The 20,889-nt window shown below is 44.0% G+C and overlaps 1 protein-coding gene across 3 annotated transcripts in view; it reads left to right on the top strand.

Annotated features, from left to right (window-relative positions):
• Positions 1–20,889, top strand: part of SPIRE1 (spire type actin nucleation factor 1) — a 173,269-nt gene that overhangs the window by 66,548 nt on the left and 85,832 nt on the right. For all 3 annotated transcript variants that reach the window (XM_043539901.1, XM_037892887.2, XM_037892889.2), the window contains exon 3: positions 487–720. In XM_043539901.1, coding sequence (XP_043395836.1) covers positions 487–720 — 234 coding nt within the window. The remainder of the gene's footprint in view (positions 1–486; positions 721–20,889) is intronic.

Below are 20,889 nucleotides of genomic sequence, written 5' to 3'. Positions count from 1 at the left end.
AGGGGATGGTATAGCCTAATTTTGGCAATTGATCTTTGACTAGTAGCGGTAGATATGCCCAGTGGACTGTGATATGCCCGATGGGGTGGGATCTGAGTTACTATAGATAATTCTTTCCTGGGTGTCTGGGTGGTGAGTCTTGTCCACATGCTCAGGGTTTAGCTGACTTCCATATTTGGGGTCGGGAAGGAATTTTCCTCCAGGGCAGATTGGCAGGGGCCTTGGGGAGGTTTCACCTTTCTCTGCAGCTTGGGGCACGGGTCACTTGCTGGAGGATTCTCTGCACCTTGAAGTCTTTAAACCACGGTTTGAGGACTTCAGTAGCTCAGACATAGGTTGGGGGTTTGTTACAGGAGTGGGTGGGTGGGTGAGATTCTGTGGCCTGCATTGTGCAGGAGGTCAGACTAGATGATCAAAGTGGTCCCTTCTGATGTTAAAGTCTATGATTCTATGATGCTAATAATAATGTTGCTTTCTTTCTTATAGATTATTGAATCACTGGGGATTATTATTTATAAAGCGCTGGACTATGGCTTGAAGGAGAATGAAGAGCGAGAACTAAGTCCTCCCTTGGAGCAGCTTATAGATCACATGACCAATACCGTGGAGGTAGATGGAAGTAAAGATGAAGGCTATGAGGCTCTGGATGAAGGCGTGGAAGAAGACGAAGATGAAAAAGAGGAAATTGAGGTCATTCACTCGTATAAAGATGTCATGAAGGTACAGTAATAGCCAATTTACATGGTACTTTGCTGTTAAAAACTCTTTTCACCACTAAGGCCGCGTCTTCGCTACAAAGTTATATCAAGCTAACTTTTATGCTGGCATACAGCCACCACAATTACAAAATTGCTTGTGTGTGTGCACACTTGGCTCCTTGTGTTGGCAGTGCTCCTTCTTACCAGAAGTACTTGTATCAATTGTATTGTGAGTGTGGGGCATTGTGTGATGGCTCCCGAAAGCCAGTAACAGTCAATGTAAGCAACGCAGTGTCTGTACTAACACTTCGTCAACCTAATTATATCAACTGTGATTCTACGCTGCTTGGGAGGTGGTGTTACGAAATTGGCGTAGAGAGGCACTTACATCAGGAGGAGCCAAATTTAAGTGAAGACACTTCCACAGCGAGGTTGATGCAAGGCAGCTTACACTGACCTAACCCTATAGTTTAGACCAGGCTCATCGCAATGAGTCTGTTTTCTGTGCTAGCTTCAAACATGATACTGCCAGTGTGATAGTTTAGTTTCCTTAGGTAATACGTTTGTAAGTGTAATACACTGATAGTATTTCGTCTTTGACAGTAAACAACAGAAATTAAAGTATCAGCTAGCATTCCCGATACTTGATATTGGGACAGTCTAATTAGTCTATTCTGATTTTGTCCTCAAACTGGATGTTAAATCTTTTAGCAGGACATCTGCTTAATTCTTTCATACACACCTTGAAATGAGAGCGGCTGTTTCAGTAATATGCACCAGCTCATTACTCCAATGTTCCTGTAGAAATGTTCCTCTTCCCTCACCCACTTCTCTGCTGAAGGGAATGCCTGTTCTTAAGAGTAGTTCTTTTGTGCATAGTGACTCGGTACGATATTTCACTCTAAGGTTTGCGATGGCAGTTCTTAACCTGACTAGTGACATTTGGAAGTAACAGCTTATGAGTTTTAAGTACAGTGCAATTTCTAATGTCAACTTCGCTACTCTTGACAATCATTTCAAAGTGGTTAATTCTCTATTTTCCAATAAAGAGCCTTTGACAGAGCTCTTAGAATTGTATATGATCTCTTTGTAGTCTTGAAGAGGGTAGAAATAAACACAGACACTGGATTTTCACATTGTTTTTATTTTCAGTAGTGCAGTCTTCATAATATTATAGTCTATTTGCTACATCAGTATTGAAGAGGCATTTAGTATAGACTAGAGAGTGGCACTTCATTGCTCATGTAGATCGAGCACTGTTTGTTATTCACTTGAAGTGCAAATGGATTTTCAGGTTTGAGGACCATCGAAGACAGAATCTTAGCTTGGATGCCCCCAGAATGGGAATGTAGTTGTCAAAGTGGAGGCTGGAAGAGTTGTAGCAGTAATGAATTCCCCATTAGAACAGAATGGGCAAAGTCTGTTTCAGCTAACAGACTCCACAGAAACTATAAACACTCAGAAGCCCATCGAAAGTGGCCCCTTCTGGTCTTCTGAAAAGATATTGGGGTGGAGAGGAATGCTGCAAGGAGATTTGGATGGGAGTAAAATTTGCTTGGGGTGGTATCAGGAAAGACTCTGTAAATAATTAAGCTTGTGCTGTTAATGGCTGCCACGAATTGCAGACTTGGTTAAAGGTCATGTGTGTGCCCCTCATAGCAAAACCTTCCATTCCTCCTTCCCCCGCATTCCAGGGGCTCTGTATGGAGTATGCCCCCTAGTCCCTCCTCCCTTCCCCACATTGCAGGGGCTCTGTGTCTCTCCTTTTTTAACTTTTCCTCCAAAGTACCTTCCTTCTCACTGGATTATTAAGGCATCTCTTTCTCCTTTCTCTTTCCCTTCTTCCCCCCCACCGTGGAGCGGACTTTGGAGAAGCAGCGCACTAGGAGTGAGGAAGGAATGAAGCGTCTTTCACTCTCCTTGGATTAGAAGGGATGGGCAAACGCATGCTCCCCTTAGGGTGACCAGATGTCCCAATTTTATAGGGACAGTGCCGATATTTGGGGCTTTCTTATATAGGCACCTATTGCCCCCCCACCTCCTGTCCTGATTTTTTACACTTGTTGTCTGGTCACCCTAGCTCCCCTACTCTGAGCAGGCTTTGGGATGCAGTGCACTAGGCAGGAGAGAGCCAGGAGAGGCCCTAGCCATTTTGCTAGGCATGGAGGAAAATATCCCCAGCAGCCGAGCTTAAAAAAAAAAAAAAAAGATGGCGGAGCAAAGGGGAGGACAATAAACCAAGTGGCTCAGCAATTCGGTGCCCCCTGGAAGTTGGTGCACAGGATGACAGACCTACTCACCTGCCCATAGGACTAGCCCTGGAGAAAGGATGGAAGACTTTCACTTTCCTCTCCCTCTGCCTCCCCCTTCTGTAGGGAGAGCAAAGAGCAACTTATTAAGTGCTAATGGCTTTTTCAGTTTTCACCAAAATCAATAGGGTTCTGGCCATTGATGCCTAGAACAGTACCTGAAATTCTCGAGTTGATCGGATGTGGTGTTGAAAAGTTATGTTACAGACAGAAAAGCTGAGTGTAGGGCCTCATTTGGATCAGCCAAAAATGCCCACTCTAGGCTGAAACACATATTGCTCAACTTTATTGTGTAAACTAATAAATGGGGAAAAATTAGTGAAAATATTTTCCTTTAGTGGTGATTGCATGCACTGTAATCCTGAGAGCATGTTGTTTATTAGGTACAGAAAACATGCAAGAGTGTACCCTCAAATTGTCTGAAGAGTGAATGTGGCTGTTTTGTGTACCACTTTTAACACTGTATTCTGTAGTACACTTTCTGCGACTGTTATGATGATTGATCAGCTTTAAAATGCTAAACACTGTTTGAGTGGAAGATATTGGAGGGATGTTTGCTGCAATTACATGTTTAACATTTTAAGTATTCACATATATATCTACGTAAAAGAATAAATGGACACAAATCAGACGTCAAGAATTATAACATTCAGAACAACCAATCGGAGAACACTTCAGTCTCTTTGGTCGCTCGATTACAGACCTAAACGTTGCAATTCTTCAACAAAAAAACTTCAAAAACAGACTCCAAGGAGAGACTGCTGAATTGGAATTAATTTGCAAACTGGATACAATTAACTTAGGCTTGAATAAAGACTGGGAGTGGATGTGTCATTACACAAAGTAAAACTATTTCCCCTTGTTTATTTCCCCTCCTACTGTTCTTGTAAAGTGCTGGAAATGGCTCACCTTGATTATCACTACAAAAGGTCCCCTCGTAGCTCACCTTTCCTGATCACTCTTGTTACAGTCTGTATGGTAACACCCATTGTTTCATGTTCTCTGTGTATATAAAATCTCCCCACTATATTTTCCACTGAATGCATCCGATGAAGTGAGCTGTAGCTCACAAAAGCTTATGCTCTAATAAATTTGTTAGTTTCTAAGGTGCCCCAAGTACTCCTTTTCTTTTTATCCATATTATAGTAACTGTAGCTTTTATATTGTTTCAAATATGTTTGAGGTTCGCATTATTTTGATAAAACATAGAGGAAGGAAGCATTTTACTAATGCAATTAACGTTAGTGTGAAGTCACTGGGACTATGCACAAGAATTAGGTGAATGTGATCCCCTGTGTTGCCCTGGTTGATCCAGAACAAAATGTTACAGTACCCTGCACAAATCCCAAATGAAAAGCAACCTGGTAATTTTTGTCCATTTGTCTGATTGCAGTAAGGGATATGCTTGGGACCTAGTTCTGTGAGATTTTGTACATCTCCTGAGACAGGTTGAGCAGTTCCAACTCACTGATGTCAGTGGGAGACGAGGGCATCCGGCGACATCTCTAGGAGACATTGGATCCTTGATGTCTAGTTGAGAGGTAAAGGGCAATATGCCCTTTCTAGCCCCAGTTCAGCAAAGCAATTAAGCATGTGCTGAATTGGGGCTCTTAAAGAATACATCTTTTGTCAGGCCACAGAGCAATTTTAGAGGAGGTAACATATCTGGTTGCTGTTGGTGGGAAAGAAAGTTGTCATTTTGAAAAAACATGGAAGAAGAGAACCACCAAATGGGGAGGGGTTGGCTAATCAAGCTCAAATGCATAAAATTTTTTTTCCATAAGCCAGAAAACACTCATTTGTATGCACAAGGGTGTAGTATAGTGATATGCTGGCGGTAAAGGTTGAGTAGGTTTTTGAAGCCCTTACTGCATTTTCTGCAACCAAGTAAAAGGAAGGTTTGGGATGTTTTCATGTCCGTGTGAGATTCCTCCATTACCCTAGTACACATAATTTATCACAGGTTAACGGGGAAAAAAGTTATGGGAGCATTGTGTTAAAATATTGGCAGCATATCTTGGATTTACTAGTAAAATATTATAAAAAGGTTACCAAAAAGTATGTATTAACTTTAACTCTTTGTAACATGTATTTCATATTCCTTACAGATACCAAGTATTAGTACTACATTAACCTGAGTTTTGTTATACTTTTTTTATTAGAATCCATAGACTTTTCAGTTTTTCTTATGCGTCTTTTTTTATAATTTAGTAGCTACAAGCTTTGCACTGTGACAGGTCTTCATTCAGCTGACTATATAACACTGCAGAACGTCTTAGTGCATTACCCATACATAAGCAACAACATTATTCTGCCACATTTTCCACATAAGTGTGGATCTGTGAGATTCTTTCTACTTGCATCACTTTCAACCACACCTTTCCCAGGGTAAACACATGTGTCAGATGTGGCAGAGAAGTTTTTTTTTCAGTTGTGAAATATGTGCAGGCTATACCTTCATTTATCCAGTGACTACCACACAACAGCATGTGGTTGTAACTGTGAGACTCAATTATTGTAGTTCCCTGTGAGCATGGTTTACAATAAAGTTTTATCCTTTGCTTGCAGCTTGTAGAGAACGCTAACACAGGTTTATTTGCTGATTTGAGCAACTATTATATCTTGCCCACCCTGCAATTTTTATTGTTTGCCTGTAAAGTGGAAGATTGACTTTACATTGTCCCTATTGATTTTTAAAGTCCTTAATTGTATAGTCCTTGGTTATATACTAGGGGGTCACACGTTTCATAGCTTCTGTAGGCCAAGCTCATTACGTATACTGCATTCCTATGTTTTCCCCAACATGCTCCCTGTGTGCCACATTCCCATCTCCATCTATTTCAGGGACTCCCAGCAACTCTCCCCACCCCCGACCACATGCCTGGAGCTCTGTGTGTCCCCTGTTTTCCCCAAGGCAGGGGTTCTGCATGCCATCCCATTCCCATCTCCACCACCTGCCATGAGCTCTGTGTCCCCTATGGTCTCCTCCCTCCATAGCATTTTCCCCATTGTCATCCCCCATGCTAGGGGTTATGTATGCCCCCTTCCTTGCCTCCCAACATACCAGGCTCCTGTATTTTTACCCGTGCCAGAAACTCTATATGCACCCCTATTCTCCCCCATACCAAGGTCCCTCAATTTCCCACTGCCACAACTTCATTCACCCCAGCTCCCATGCTGGAGTCCCCCATTTGCCCCTATCTCCAGGGGTTCGTGCACCCGTTACTGCTCTCCCAAAAACCATTGTTATTTATCTTCTTTCTCTCTGGGAGTTGAGTCACTTCGGGTGTCAGTATGTTGAATTCTATTGGGAGGATGGACAGAGATGATATGTGGTATTGTTATGATGGAAGGTGTTAATAGGGTGGTGCCCTCAACTGGTTTTTGATCTATTCTATAGACAGTTACAGTGGTGCTTAGAGCTCTGGCTCTACTAAAGGGAGAAAAGGGGATTCCATGGCTTTCTGTGACCTCCATGACTTCTGCAGGGGCCAGTGTGGCTGACCCCAGGGTCGTCCAAGCAGCTGGCTCCTGGGCCAGCTACTCAGGTGGCCCCCGGGATAGCCACACCAGCCGTGGCCCCAGGCAGCAGTCCACGGCTGGCCGGCTGGAGCAGCTGCGGTCCACTGGCCCCTGGTAGCTGGTGCCGCTGGCCCCAGGCATTGCCCCCAGCAGTGCCCCCCCGGGTCGTTCCTAGCAGCGACCCCTCTACGCCCCCCCAGTAGCAGCCCCCCCTCACTTCCCCGGCACCCCTCCCCCCCGCAAGATTTAATCACGGTATTGCCCGTGAGCTGTCCAGGACTTTTACTAAAAGTACCCGTGACTAAATCGTAGCCTAACTCATGCGACATGAGTTATCTCCAGGTACAAAAACAGTGAAGACAAGACCTTTTAGCAGAGGTATAGTGCCTACCTCACAGTAAAACTGAAGTGCCTTGTCTTTACTGTGTGTTTACCTTGGGATAGCTCACACTGTTGATTATCCTGAGGTAAAAAATGCACCTTTTATTAACAATGAAGACAAGTCCTTAGAAAGTCTAAACTTAGGGTTGCAGACTTCAGGGACACTCATGGGTTTACTTCTCTGGGCAGTTTGAAATAAAACTTTGTTTAGGACCAAGAATAAGGGCATGGTGTTATTTAAACCCCAATATCTGATGGTCCCTAGTGATCTTGCTGTAGCTGGCAAGTATCTATTCACAAGAGGTGGGAAAAGGACAAATGGAGTACAGTTCTGACAAAATCAGCTCTGGCAAATAACCACTTATGAGAAAGGTGGTGTTTTAAGAGGATATGGATAAACTTCCATACAGCTGCTCTGTATTCTTTAGCAGCCATTTGGCTATATCATGGGTTCTCAAACTTCATTGCACCACAACACCCTTCTGACAACAAAAATTACTATATGACCCCAGAAGGGGGGGGGGGGGGGGGGGGCTGAAGCCTGAGCCCACCCAAGCCCCGCTACCCTGGGCAGGAGGGGGCGGGGAGGCAAAGCCGAAGCCCAAGGGCTTCAGCCCCGGGTTGGGGGGCCCAAAGCTGAAGCCCCAAGGGCTTTGGCCCTGGGTGGTGTGCTTGGACTTTGGCTCTGAGCCCCAGCAAGTCTAATGCCAGCCCTGGGGACCCTGTTAAAATGGGGTCGTGACCCACTTTGGGAATCCTGAACCACATTTTGAGAACCGCTAGGCTATATTGTCTTTTGAGTTCAGTAATGTCCTCTCACACACCAAACTGCTGTACAGATTCTCTCCAGCATTTAAAGGTCCATTTGCAAAGGAGATTTTGTTTGCCTTATAGATTACTAAGTCTTGATACGTTTCACAATGGCACTAGGACAAATGTGAGGAGGGGATGACAGCAGTGGGAACTGATGGGAGTGGTTAATGTGTAGTAAAGTTTTTCCCTTTTGGGTTACTAGTTCAGACTTAACTGAGGCTGCTGTTGACCAGAAATAATTAGCATCTAATAACTGCTTCATGAATTCTGTGCTGATGAGCTGTGCCTGTTTCCTAGGGACAAATCGTCATTTCACAAAAACAACTTTTTGCACCTTCACTGACCACCTCAGCAGTGAAGCACACAACTCAAAAGAGCATGGACACAGAACTACTTTCTCATCCTTCCCAGTGGCCCTCCCTATGTCATAGTTGAGGCACAGCGGGAAGAGTAGCACTACTGCTTCCTACCTGTTATGGACAAATACAGGACTTAATTTTCCAGTGCTGACAAACAGGCTCCATTCATGAGCAATAAACTCACTTTAAAAATGTCAGTATGGCAATTTCCTGATTTGTGTGAAAGTTGATGTTTTCTTTTGGGATGGATGCATCATTTGCAGTATTGTGCAATATCAGTGGTGCTGTGTAAAAGGTTGTAAACAAGACAATAGTTGATACTTCGTCTTCATGTTGTATGAAGGGTGTCTTGTATATCTTTGTTCATAAGAAAACATCAACCAGAAGAAATTGTGGCTGCTTTCAAACACCATACATCAGAGATTTTAATTGCTGTTTTTTAGAGAGACAATCCTTAAAGTAAGTTTAGATTCAAGATTAGATGGCTCATAAATTTGAATAGTTTTAACTTCTTTGAACGGAAGTGATTTAATGATTTGAAAATTTACAACGGGGATACTGATCTGCATGTGTTTTGTTTTCCAGCTGTCTGAAAGCAGTATAGATTTATAGCCAGGAGTCTGAAAGCAGTATAGTATAGCCATTCAGGGATTGTGTTGATTTATAGATGAAAGGAAGAGAGTGTCTCATCTCAGTTTCCATGCTAATTTAAGTGCAATAACTAGAGATGGATGAGTAAGTAGTATTTGGATCTGTTTTAGGCTACATTTTGTATTTGAGGCTGAATCAAGAAGTAGGATTTTACAAGTTCCAAAACTCTGGAAACTGTTGCAAGACTTCAGCCCAGAATGGGCCAGTTAATATCATGAGATTTTTTTCACCAATTTGAATGCCAGGTTGGGGTGTAATTCTTCAAAGATGTTTGAGATTTGGAAGCACCCTATTGGTGCTCCATTTCAGGAGTACACGTGTGCCCTTGCACCTTCAACTGGAGATTTTTGGCAGCAGTGCCTGTTTGGTCCTTATATGAGCCCTAACTATCTTTGTGCCCCATACTGAGAGTATATAGAGCTGCGATGGACAAACTGCCCTCAGTTCTTTCTCAACTGCCATCAACCTGAAACAGAGACACCAGTGGTGCCTGCCTATTTAGTTAGCTACCCAGTTTCTTCTTATAGTTTAGTTACTGTCAGTTTACTAGCTCTGGCAGACTAGTTTAACAGTTTCTTTAATAGTTTTATTTTTACTGTTAGTTTTAGTCAGATTTATTTTCTTTCCAAAGGAGTTCTTTTCTGTGCTGTATGATTAAACCTCCAGGATTTGAGCATGGCCTGATTTGCCATGAGTCCTTCCCTCTTAGGATGGAGTCAGGCACTGCCTACTGGTAGTCATGCCTAGCGGTCAGACTGGAGGTCAAAGCCTGAAAAAGGGTTGGGACTGGGCCAAGGGCAGTGCTGAAATCAAGATCTGGGGACAGGCTGGGGTTAGAACCAAAATCAGAGACTGTAGACAAGCCAGAATCAGTACCATAGCCAGAATCCAGGAGCAAGCCAGGGCCAGAAGCCGGTGGTCAGAGTCTGTAGACAAGTCAGAATCAGTACGGTAACCAAGGTCCAGGTGCAAGCCAGGGGGTCAAAGCCAGGTTGTCAGAGTCCAGGGATAGGCCAAGTAAGTATAGTAGCCAGGATCCAGATACACACGAAAGGTCGAAGCCGGTAGTTGAGTCCAAGGATTCAGGGAGGGTCAGGAAGTGGAGGCAAGGCTGGAACAGGTAAGTGACAGGACTGGCGCAAGGTCAGAGAAGGGCAAGGACAAAACTGGAACAGGGCTCAGCCAGGCTGGCACAGGAACAGGATCAAGAGCTGGCTTGGAATCTCAAGAGTCAGAATCAAGGCAAGGCAGCAGACAGGTTCCTGTCCACGTAGTGCTGTTGCACCTACTGATCTGCAGCTCTGGCAGGGTTGGAGAAATACCTGAGCCTGGGGGTCATCTGACCCAGGCTCAGCTCAGGGATGGATTGCTGCTGCATGCCTGAGGGCCTCCCTTGGAGTCAGTGCAGTTGGGTTATTGCTGCATGCTTGCGTGGTGACTCACCTCTTCTCTGTTCAAGGGGCATCTCTTGAGGCTCTGGGGATGGCTGGCCTGCCCATTATGTAACCCCCCCCCCCTTCCCCAGCTTAAGAGGAGGAGCCACTGGACCCAGGCATCAACTAACCATGGGGGACAAGAAATGGGAAAAAAACAGAAACGGGAGTGAAGGTCACAGGGATAATTCAGGGATTCAGTAGGGACACCGAGCAGAGAACCTGGGACAGCGCCCACTGCTCCTTGAAGGCATCTGGGGAGGCAATGACACAGCCCCGAAGAACTCTGCCTACAGGCATGACTTCAGGGGGGATCAGAAATAGGCTCCACAGTCACAAATCAACCCCCCATCCAGCTTTCTCCTCCTGGTATAGTGGATGGCCACATTGAAGAGGTGGCCTTGCAGCTTAGGGGGGCCATGGACTGAGTGTTCATAAATCAGGAGGTGTGCGGAAAAGTGCAGCCAGAACCTCAGGAGGAGGTTCTGGAGGAGCTGGAAGAGGGACTGCAATTTGATACACCCTTTATAAATGGGCACCAAGGTCTCCCTCTTTCCACAGAAGGGTAACGTGTTGTGGGAGGTCGTGAACCATGCCAGGTACATGCCGGTGCTCACAGTGCTGTGAAGGAGCCACTAGCTAATATCCCTGGGGGGCCATGGGACCAGAGTGGAATACGGACTGGCCCTCCTGGGGTGGTAAGAGGTCTCACCACTTGGTATCCGGGCAGGATAGGAGAGCGAGGAAATGAACAGTGTGGAGCATGAGCACATATAGAGGTTTCCTGGGTGCAGTTTGGAGGCGAACTGGCTGCATGTTATGCAGCCGGCTCAGGTGGTGTGTTGGGGGGTCGTAGTGGCCAGGAAGGCTCACAGGGTAGGGGCCAATGGCAAGGGCCAGAGGGCCAGGGGTGAGCAGCGTTGGCAGAGCACCCTCACACAGGACCTGCTTAAGGATATGTGTAGTATGCAAAAACACACAAAGGGGAGGAAGAGTAGATTTAGGGTGATTATTTTTTTAAATAATTTGACAGTCGTAATATTAATTTGTGGCTGTGACTCATGACTGTGGAAACCACAGGTCAGTGTTGTTGTAAGGGGCACCCCCAAAAAATTTTTCAGTGGTATGCACCATCAGTCCTTGGGAGGCCATCCCCTCTGCAGCTGCTTGTCCCAGAGCCTCACCCACCAAATGCTCAGCCCCCACCTTCCAGCCCAGCCTGCCCAGGTGCAGTGCTACTCCCCAGCCTTGAGAGGGGACATGGCTGCTGGCGGTGAGGCCAGGCTGGGCAGGTCCTGGAGGGAGGAGCAGCGCTGGCCACATGACTGCCCAATGTGCCCACTCAGATTTGGCCCCACAGCTTCTCCATTGTGACGGGAGGGGGACCAAAACTGAGTGAGAGGGATTGCAAACCGGTGCAGAGGGGTTACAGTGCCACTCAGGTTTGGCCCCCACAGCCCCTCCATCATGACGTAGGGGTGATGGGGCCAAACCTGTGTGGGCACTGGAGCAGACAGCACTGCTCCGTCTCACCATTGCCAACTGTGTATGGCAACATGTGAAGTGTGCTGTGGGTGCCACTGGTTATAGTGACCCATAACAGAGTAAAAGAAGACCAACGCTGGTCCTAATGACTAAAGTGAACCATTTATCCTCTGGCCTGTAGGTTAACTGTCAGTGGCACTGATCCAGACAAAGCAGACTGATCTGTCCAAAGCTGAACTGATCTGCCTATGAGTATGTCTGTTCATCCTACAAACGCTGCCACTGTCCAGACATTGAAATTGATAAGTGCAGAGCGTGGTGTGCTGCATTTTTCAGTTTCACTATCAGCATAGTGATGGCAGTAGATCCACTCTGACAAATTGGACAGGACAGTAACTGATCTCGTTGTCTCAGGATTTGGCTGAGAATCAACATGTCTGTCCACAGTTTTCATCTCTGTAGGCTTGGCTGTCCTAGATACTTATGGCATTATAACTTAAGATCCTCTCTGAAGAAGTCACAGAAATATGGACTGTTTTAAGTCTGATTCAGCTCTCTGCTGCTGACTATTACCATGACTTCTGTATGGAGACAAGGTGGGTGAAGTAATATATTTTATTGGACCACCTTCTGTTGGTGAGAGAGAAGCTTTCCAGCCATACACAGCTCTTCTTCAGGTCTGGGAAAGGTATTTTCAGGATCACAGCAAAATGCGAAGTGGAACAGCAAGCTCCCCACAGACTAGGACACACCAACTCAAAGCACCAGACCCTGCCAGAACATCAGATGCAAAACCCGCAGACATAGCACCACTGCTACAATGATCAACACCACACACAATACACCTTTCAAGGTCCATGGATCCTACATATGCGTATCATATTATGTGATATACCTCATCGAGTACCTATGTGGGTGAAACTAGACAATCACTATGCTTTTGAATGAACTCATAGGAAAATTATCAGACACAAACACCCTATAAGCTGTGGGTGAACACTTTTTTCACAAAGCAATCACTCTGTATGTGACCTATCAGTCCTCATCCTCAGAAGAAACCTGCACAACACTTTCAAAAAACAAGCCTGGGAGCTTAAATTTGTTACTCTGTTAAAGACTAAAAATCATGAACTGAACAGAGACACTGGATTAATGGCTTATTACAACAGTCTGTAACCCACTAACCTCCTCTTTCCACTCCACCTTGAATGGTCCCTTATAATATGTGATAACTACTTATCCTAAACAATCTGTTCCACTTTGCATTTTGCTGTGATGCTGGCAGTTCCTTTCCCAGACCTGAAGAAGGGCTGTGTGTGGCTGGAAAGCTTGTCTCTCTCACCAACAGAAGTTGGTCCAATAAAAGACATTACTTCACTCACCTTGTCTCTTTAATATCCTGGGACCAACAATGCTACGACTACACTGCATACATGACTTCTGTTGGGTATTCTTTGAAGCCCATGTAACTTCAGCATCTCAAAGGGAATGTGCCAGGTATCTTGCACCAGGGGTTCTCAACCCTTTTCTTTCTTAGCCCCTCCCCACACCCAACGTGATATAAAAATTCCACGGCCCGTCTGTGCCACAACAACTGTATTTCTGCATATAAAAAACAGATAGCAGTTAGGGGATAGCAAGCCGGGCAAACTGTTGCTCAGGCTTCAGCTTCAGCCCCAGGCGGTGGGGCTTCGGCTTTCTGCCTTGGACCCCAGCAAGTCTAATGCCGGCTCTGCTGAGTGGACCCCCTGAAACCTGCTCACGGCCTCCCAGGGGCCCCAGGACCCTGGTTGAGAACCACTGTCTTACACAATACTGCTTGTGGAGTTTGCATTAAATACCTGGCCTGGTATGCAACAGACAAACAGTTAAAGGTGACCTACAAATCCCTTTACAGAGTTCTCTCTACTGTAGCATGATATGCTGAATGCTTGCGGAAGCCAGGATGAAAGATAGTATTCAATATGCTAAACAACTTTTCTTAAGTTTTAAACTGTATAGGTTTTATTGTAAATTACGGAATCTGACTCCTGTAAGAATAGTGACTAACATACAGCCTTAATGATAGGTCATAAACAACTCTCCCTTTCAGCAGAGAAGCCAAGGACAAAATGGTCATGGAAGTGGAATTGCCTTCCGATCCCTGGAGATTACTCCTGGTCTGGACTGAGATACCTGGAATGGAGAGTGTTTAGAAGCTTGGCATTGCTGTTTATGGTACTGTGCCAGCTTTGTGATTAAATAGGATTTCAGCTGTTAACATTGCCAATCTGGAACCCTTTTGGAATGTTGTAATCACTTTATCAAAGAAAAATCATGCATGTCATATTAGTCACTGAAAGAATATAGGTGCTGAAAGAACTATTTCATTCTTTATAGAGGGATACTTTTTCTCTAAAAACAGCAGCTGGCAAAGTCAGGAATGTGAAACAAAACAAATGTCCCTTTAATTAAACAGTTATGATTGTCGTCTTCTTTAGTTATTCAAAATAGAGCACTGGGCTTGAGGCAAGTTAGTTACATCTGGTATATTTAGTTCAATGTTGGTAACCATATCAACAGAAAATGAGTCATTTGGAGAGAAGCTATTCAGATTTATTTAAGAACTCTACTGACCCTCCAAAATAATCATCTCTCTGTCTAATTTAGTCATATTTTTTCAATTTTTCCTTGGTTATGCTATTGGCATGATTTTGTTTTCTATGTTGCTTAGCTTATAGCAGCATGCCGTATGCTAGGAAGAAGCCGTACATCATTTGCCACAAGCTAAACATAGCTCCTTTTTGCAAAAGATAGTTGTGGATTGACAAAAATTGTATGTTGAACAGAGGCTCTGGGAGAAAAATGAATACGATAATTTCATGCAAAACACGTTTCTGATTATCTTAAACCAACATTCATGTTCTCCTTAAATTGTGATGCCTCCTTGGACCCAAAAGTTAGAGGATCATATTTATCCCAATAGCTGATCTGCAAACAAGGCATCTTTTTATACTCCCAAGGGAAAGAAATCATGGAGTACAGTATTTGGGGGTGAGGGGACAGAGGTAACATTGTTACAACATAATTAAATGGCTTTATAATTGGACACAAATGAAACTTTCACATGATAGGGGTGTGACTTTTGCATGTTATTAATGTCACATAAATGCATGGCTCTGATCGTCTTGATTTTTATTTGTGAATTTCATTTAATAGAACAGTAAGAAAGGCAGGGGGGTGTTCAGATGGCTTCTTTGACCTTGTGCCTTATTGTACCATCTGGGATATGCAGTCTAAAAGATTACATTTTGTGATACATAAAAAATTAATATCTTTAATTTCAAGTGAAATTTCAATTATGGACAGTTATATAAACATTTTTATCCTGTGGACTTCTTAACCCTTCATGTTAACTGGAGCAATTGAATGAGCTGGCATCAATAATTGGGGATTGGTCCTGCTTTGAGCAGGGGGTTGGACTAGATGACCTCCTGAGGTCCCTTCCAACCCTGATATTCTATGTTTCTATGATTCTATGAATAGATTGAACAGCTCATATACTAGATTTGGCACAGCTCTTTGTATGTGGTAGATATACTGGGGCCTGGAAGGTTCAAGAGAATGGCAGCTTCAGGAAGGTTAATTTGCAGGGCCCAGAAGCAGGTGGGACTTGTTGAGACTCCCAAGAAGCCAGCCTGAAGCATATAAAGGAGCAAATTAGTTGTTAAGGGCTTGGAGTGGCTGGAGAAGCCAAGCAACTAACCATGCCAAGGAAAGTCAGATGCCCACAGAGGGGACATCACATAGGAAATTCTGAGTTTTTATTTAACGCTCAAAGGAGGACCTGGAAACTGTCTCCATTTTTAAAGCTTTATTGGGGTAGGGAGGGAATGTAGTGTGTCTTTCTGTGTCGTGAAGAAAGAAAAACCTCTATTTTTGATTGCTTAAAATCTTTTTAGAGGAGCATAGGATTTTCCTATCCCTCTTTTCTGAAGGAATAAGGGACTAGAGATTTTTACTTATATGATATAAAACCTGAAAAAAGATCATTTTGGATTTTTGTTTTCTATTTCTTGACAATAGGCTAGACAAGCATGAGACCTTATATAGTTTAACCCAAACACAGGGATTTAAGATACTTGTTTTCCTTGCCTCTGGTACAAAGAAAATTTGGGGCTGGAAAGGGAGAGCTCCAAAGAGAACTTTTATTTTATTTTTCCTTCTTGGCTTGCCTGGGTTCCTTTAGATGAACAACTACTCTGCCATAATAGAATATTTGAAGTGCAGCACTACTCCAAGCCGCTATCTACCTAAGAAACTGATGACAACCATACTTGATGGTGCAGGGTGTTATGTACATTATCCTATCCATAAGGACAGAAAACAAGTCCATTTATGAGTAAAGAGGCCATATTAAACTCATGCTGATCAAGTGTTTGTACCACACTAAATCTACTCTTCCTCCCCTTTGTGTGTTTTTGCATACTACACATATATTCATACATTTATATCCATGTACTTATGTGGGTGTATTTAAAATATTCCAGTCCAGACATCTCCATGTAACATTTTGTTCTCGAATGGGGTAGGCATAGAACTAAGGCAACAGTGGATAGAAATTCAGCTTAAGAAAATTGTTGTCCTACTGTTTCCTTTTTGTGGTAGTGTGCAGTATAAACAAGTACATGCAAGAACTGTGAAAATGAGGAAAGTGTTAGCATGATTTAATGTGTCTTTTCATGTCTGGACGGTGGAGTTATGTCATAGTGGAAAGGTTTTTAATGGCTCAAAGTAAGAAAAGAGTTTTCCAAATAATAGAAGTATAAAAACAAATATTCAGTGAGGTAAATCTCCTCTTATATTTGTTTTTATTTTATTTTAAATCACTATATAAAAAGATGGGAATTACTGCACCTTAACTTGATGGAAAAATCCAAAACCAGGTTGGGTAATGCCCTTTCGTGGAATTTTAAAGCTTCTTTGAACATGACAAGTGTTTAACTGAGTAATTTTGATGAACAGGTTTCATTAATTAAAGCGATGTGACTCTGGTGCCTTGAACAGTTGTCCTGATTTTTCATTCCAGGCCATGTAATTGGAAGCAAATGTGGTGGTGTGTTTTTCTTTCTTTTTTTTTTTAAGTTAAACACTACATTCTCTCTCTCATTTTTAAACATTAATATCAAATCTGACATTAACCTTTCTCACACTTGAATGTGTGGAAAAACAGGGATGGTTATTCCAATTCATTTTAATGGAAACAGCTAAGTCTCCAGAACCGTCAGTGGCTGGTTGGCTTAACAAGATTTTCCTCAAGCCTCTCGCATAAAAATGCAGAAAAGAATGGGGACTGAACAGTCCTATTGTGTAAATAACAAGCCTGATGTTCAGAAAAGCAACACTTTCACAAGGTGGTGAATGAGACCCAGTGCCTTAATTTCTGCTGGGGTGCATCAAAAAATTTAATTTAATTTAATACCTTTGGTACCTTGATGCATTGCTCTGGTGGAATTTGATACTGACTGTCAGCAGGGGGAGCCCTACATTACGTGTATTGAACAAGGATGTGCCAATTCTTCACCACCCTGCCCTGCATCTCTTTGTGTCCTTAGACTGTAAGCCCTTCTTTTCTGTGTTTGTACAGCATCCAGCACAAACAGGGCCCAAGACCTCTGGGGCACTACCATAATAAAACTACAATAATGAAAGAGGGACAAGCAAGCAGGCATTGCTTTCTTCTAAGTGCCAGGTTAGATCCATGTCAGCAGGGCCGGGCTTAGGGAAAATGGCACCCTGTGTGAACTTGTATTTTGTCATTGCAGGCCCCTGCTGCCTCCCTGGGCTCCCCACCCACACCCCCATCACCCCTGGCCCCCACTGCTTCCCCCAGCCTCCCAATCATCCTCCCTGGCCCCCCACTGCCTCCCTAGGCTCCCCCCATTGCCTCTGGCCCCCGCTGCCTCCCTGGGCTCCCCACCAACCCCCCCCATTGCTCTGGCTCCTTCTGCCTCCCTAGGCACCCCACCCATCCCTGCTCACCCCTACTGCCTCCCACCCCATTGCCCCGAGCTTCCTTCCGTGGCCCGCCCCGCTCCTTGACTCTTGACCACAGCGACCTGGGCGGTCGCCCACCTATAAGGCCAGCCCTGCATGTCAGAGTCCCATTGGCTCCTTATGCATATCCTACTATGCACTAGTCTCCAGGCTGCAGCTCACTGAGGGCTCCAGCTGCAATTACATTAATGTTCAAAGACCCTTAAAGATGGCAGAAAATATTGATCAGCCTGATGTTCCTTCAACCCCAGTCATGCTAAAAGAAAAGGAGTACTTGTGGCATCTTAGAGACTAACCAATTTATTTGAGCATAAGCTTTCGTGAGCTACAGCTCACTTCATCGGATGCATACCAGTAACCTTCCTTTTACAGACCAGTCTCTTTCTAGTCTAGGTCCAGCAATCACTCAAACCCCCTGTAGTTACTGTCCTTTGTTTCAGTTTCTTTCAGGTATCCTTGGGGATAGAGAGGCTCTCTCTTTAGCCAGCTGAAACAAAGGACAGTAACTACAGGGGGTGTGAGTGATTGCTGGACCCAGACTAGAAGGAGACTGGTCTGTAAAAGGAAGGTTACTCGTATGCATCCGATGAAGTGAGCTGTAGCTCACGAAAGCTTATGCTCAAATAAACTGGTTAGTCTCTAAGGTGCCACAAGTACTCCTTTTCTTTTTGCGAATACAGACTAACATGGCTGTTACTCTGAAACCAGTCATGCTAAAGGGTTTGATACCAACTGCTGTGCTCTGAATTATGTGTTGTCCTGGTGCCAACAGCACTTGGAACCTTTGCTATCGTGGGAATGCCAAACATCTAATTTGTGCTCTGATGGCACTAGGCACCAGTACCTCTGGCAGAGCATGCATTGGAAGCATTCTGGCAATGCTGATTACCCTGTCTTTGACATTTATTCTGCAGTCTGCAAGGCTTATCTGGGAACATAGATTGTAGGCCCTTTGGGGCAGGCACTGTCTATTCATTCTGTGTTTGTACAGACCCTAGCCCAATGGCCCATGACTAGGGCTCTTTGCTTCCATCATTATTTATATTACTGTAGCATCCATCTGGATAAGGATGTTCACACGTGGATAGAAGGAGGCAGAGGAGTTGTCTCAGCTTGGCAAATATGGCATGGGAGAAGATGGCAAAGGAAACTACTATCTAGAAGATTTCACATTCCTTCAGTTAATTGAGATAAATACAGGTGTCCTTGGATGTTAGTGATATAGCACTAAGCTTTCTCTGGCATTGTACTCACAGATAAGCATGGCTGCGTTGACCACGTCTTCGTATGCAAGCTCAGGTTCACAACTAGATCTGGATTGTGGGTGCTCAGTACATCCAGAATCAAAATGTTTCATTTTGCTTGCAACAGCAAAAAGTCTGTCTGCCTGTTTTCTAAAGCACCCATCACCATAGTATCTATGCATTTCCAAGATAAAATTAAATCTGCATGGTATTAATGGTACTTAAATGTTTTCTGCTCGTCTCCCACTCCTAGATAATGAACCTCTATTGGGAATATGAATAATTCTATATCTATCTATATTATTCATGTTAGTTACGGTAGAGAGAACCTAAACCAGAACCCTGGATCTGAACACTGCCAAGGCTTGGTAGTGTTCACTCTGGGTGCCTTTGCCACCTGGGCCCACCATTTGTCCTGAAAAAGCTTGGAAGTGTAAGAGATAAATCTTCCATTATCTATTCCTAATAGCTGCTGCTGTCAGAAATTAACATGGTTCTTGACCCTGTTAGGATGTAGCACAGATCAGTCCCTTCAGGCTGAGAGTCTAGACCCAACTGATCACTTAGAAGCAGGGCACCTGTATGCATTCAACCCAGGGTCCATCACCCTGTAAGCATGGCTCCTGAGGGTGTTGGTGTCTCCAAACAGGTGTTCATTCCATCTAGTTGCTTGGAAGCAGTATACCAGAAGGACAAATAACTGTAAGAGGAAAATGTTAATACGGATTGGTGGGAAGTGGCCTACATTGATCCACTTACATGTCACACACAAAAATTGTTTAACAGCTTTCTTCACCAGTCACTCAGGTAAAGATAACCCCTGGTGAAATTCATTTTACAGCTCATTTGGCCTTTAATGAAAATTCTGAAAGTAGACCAAGTTTTGGCAGCACTTTATCAGGGTCACGTAGGGTATGACAGAATTGAGACTAGCCTCCCCTGGTTAAAGCCTTCTGATGTCTTCTTAACTAAGCTGATAAAACGTCCTTTAGAGCTAATTGAGTTCAGGCCTCTTACATGGAAAGTAATTTTCCTGTTGACTGTGACTTCAGCTCAGTGAACTACAATCCTTAATGACTAATCTACTTTATATTAAATTCTTCAAGGATATGGTGGTGATATGGATATATCCTAAACTTCATTCTAGAGTTGTTGATAAAGTTCCACTTTTAGTCACTCTGCCAGCATATCTGGAATGTTCCCATAGCCATCCCAATTAAGCTCTTTCCCTGAACTTGGTGTAAAAAGGCTTTCATCTGATCTAAAATAGCAGTGTATGACCTTGTCGGCATTTTTCTTTGCCTGTTTTTGTTCTTCAGCCGCCTTTGCTGGTTTGTTTTTATAGAGGCAGCCTCCTAGGAGCTTTAGTCCCAATGAGTAAGGATATGCTGTGATGAGTATCTTTAGAGAAAAGAGAATTGCATACCAGTAATTGTTGTTCTCTAAGGATATACAGGACGATGCTCCACAAGAGATCACTGCTGGCACACCTTCCTCCCCGCAGGGTTGAAGTTTCTGTTGTTTTAATTATCTCTGTATGATTCAATTGCCTTATACATTTTTGATGGAGAGACCACTCTCTCCATCGACATCTTTTAGTTTTGCAATCTTCCCCACACTGAAGATCTATCCTCTCCCCAGTGGGACACCCTCCTCTGTCCCATTTTTCCTTCATGATGATTTTATGACATTCTTGTCCTGCCCTCAGTTCCAAACACACCCTCCCCATGTGAGGACATTTACTTAATCGAGAGACATCAGGATTTCACCTGATGTCCCCCACTGAAGGAGAGAAACAGGGTACTTTATGGCTCAACTTCCCCCTTTCAGCCAGGAGTAGAAGTGGATGGCTTCTCTCGGACTAGGCAATACCCTCCACTCTTGAAAAAAAGAAGAAATAAGAAGGGAATGGCTGATCATCCCACACCCAACAATCTTCTCCTGAAGAGGGAACAGAG

Source organism: Chelonia mydas, chromosome 2 (assembly GCF_015237465.2).
Source record: "Chelonia mydas isolate rCheMyd1 chromosome 2, rCheMyd1.pri.v2, whole genome shotgun sequence".
NCBI lineage: Eukaryota > Metazoa > Chordata > Testudines > Cheloniidae > Chelonia > Chelonia mydas.
This window is presented reverse-complemented; position numbering and strand designations above follow the sequence as displayed.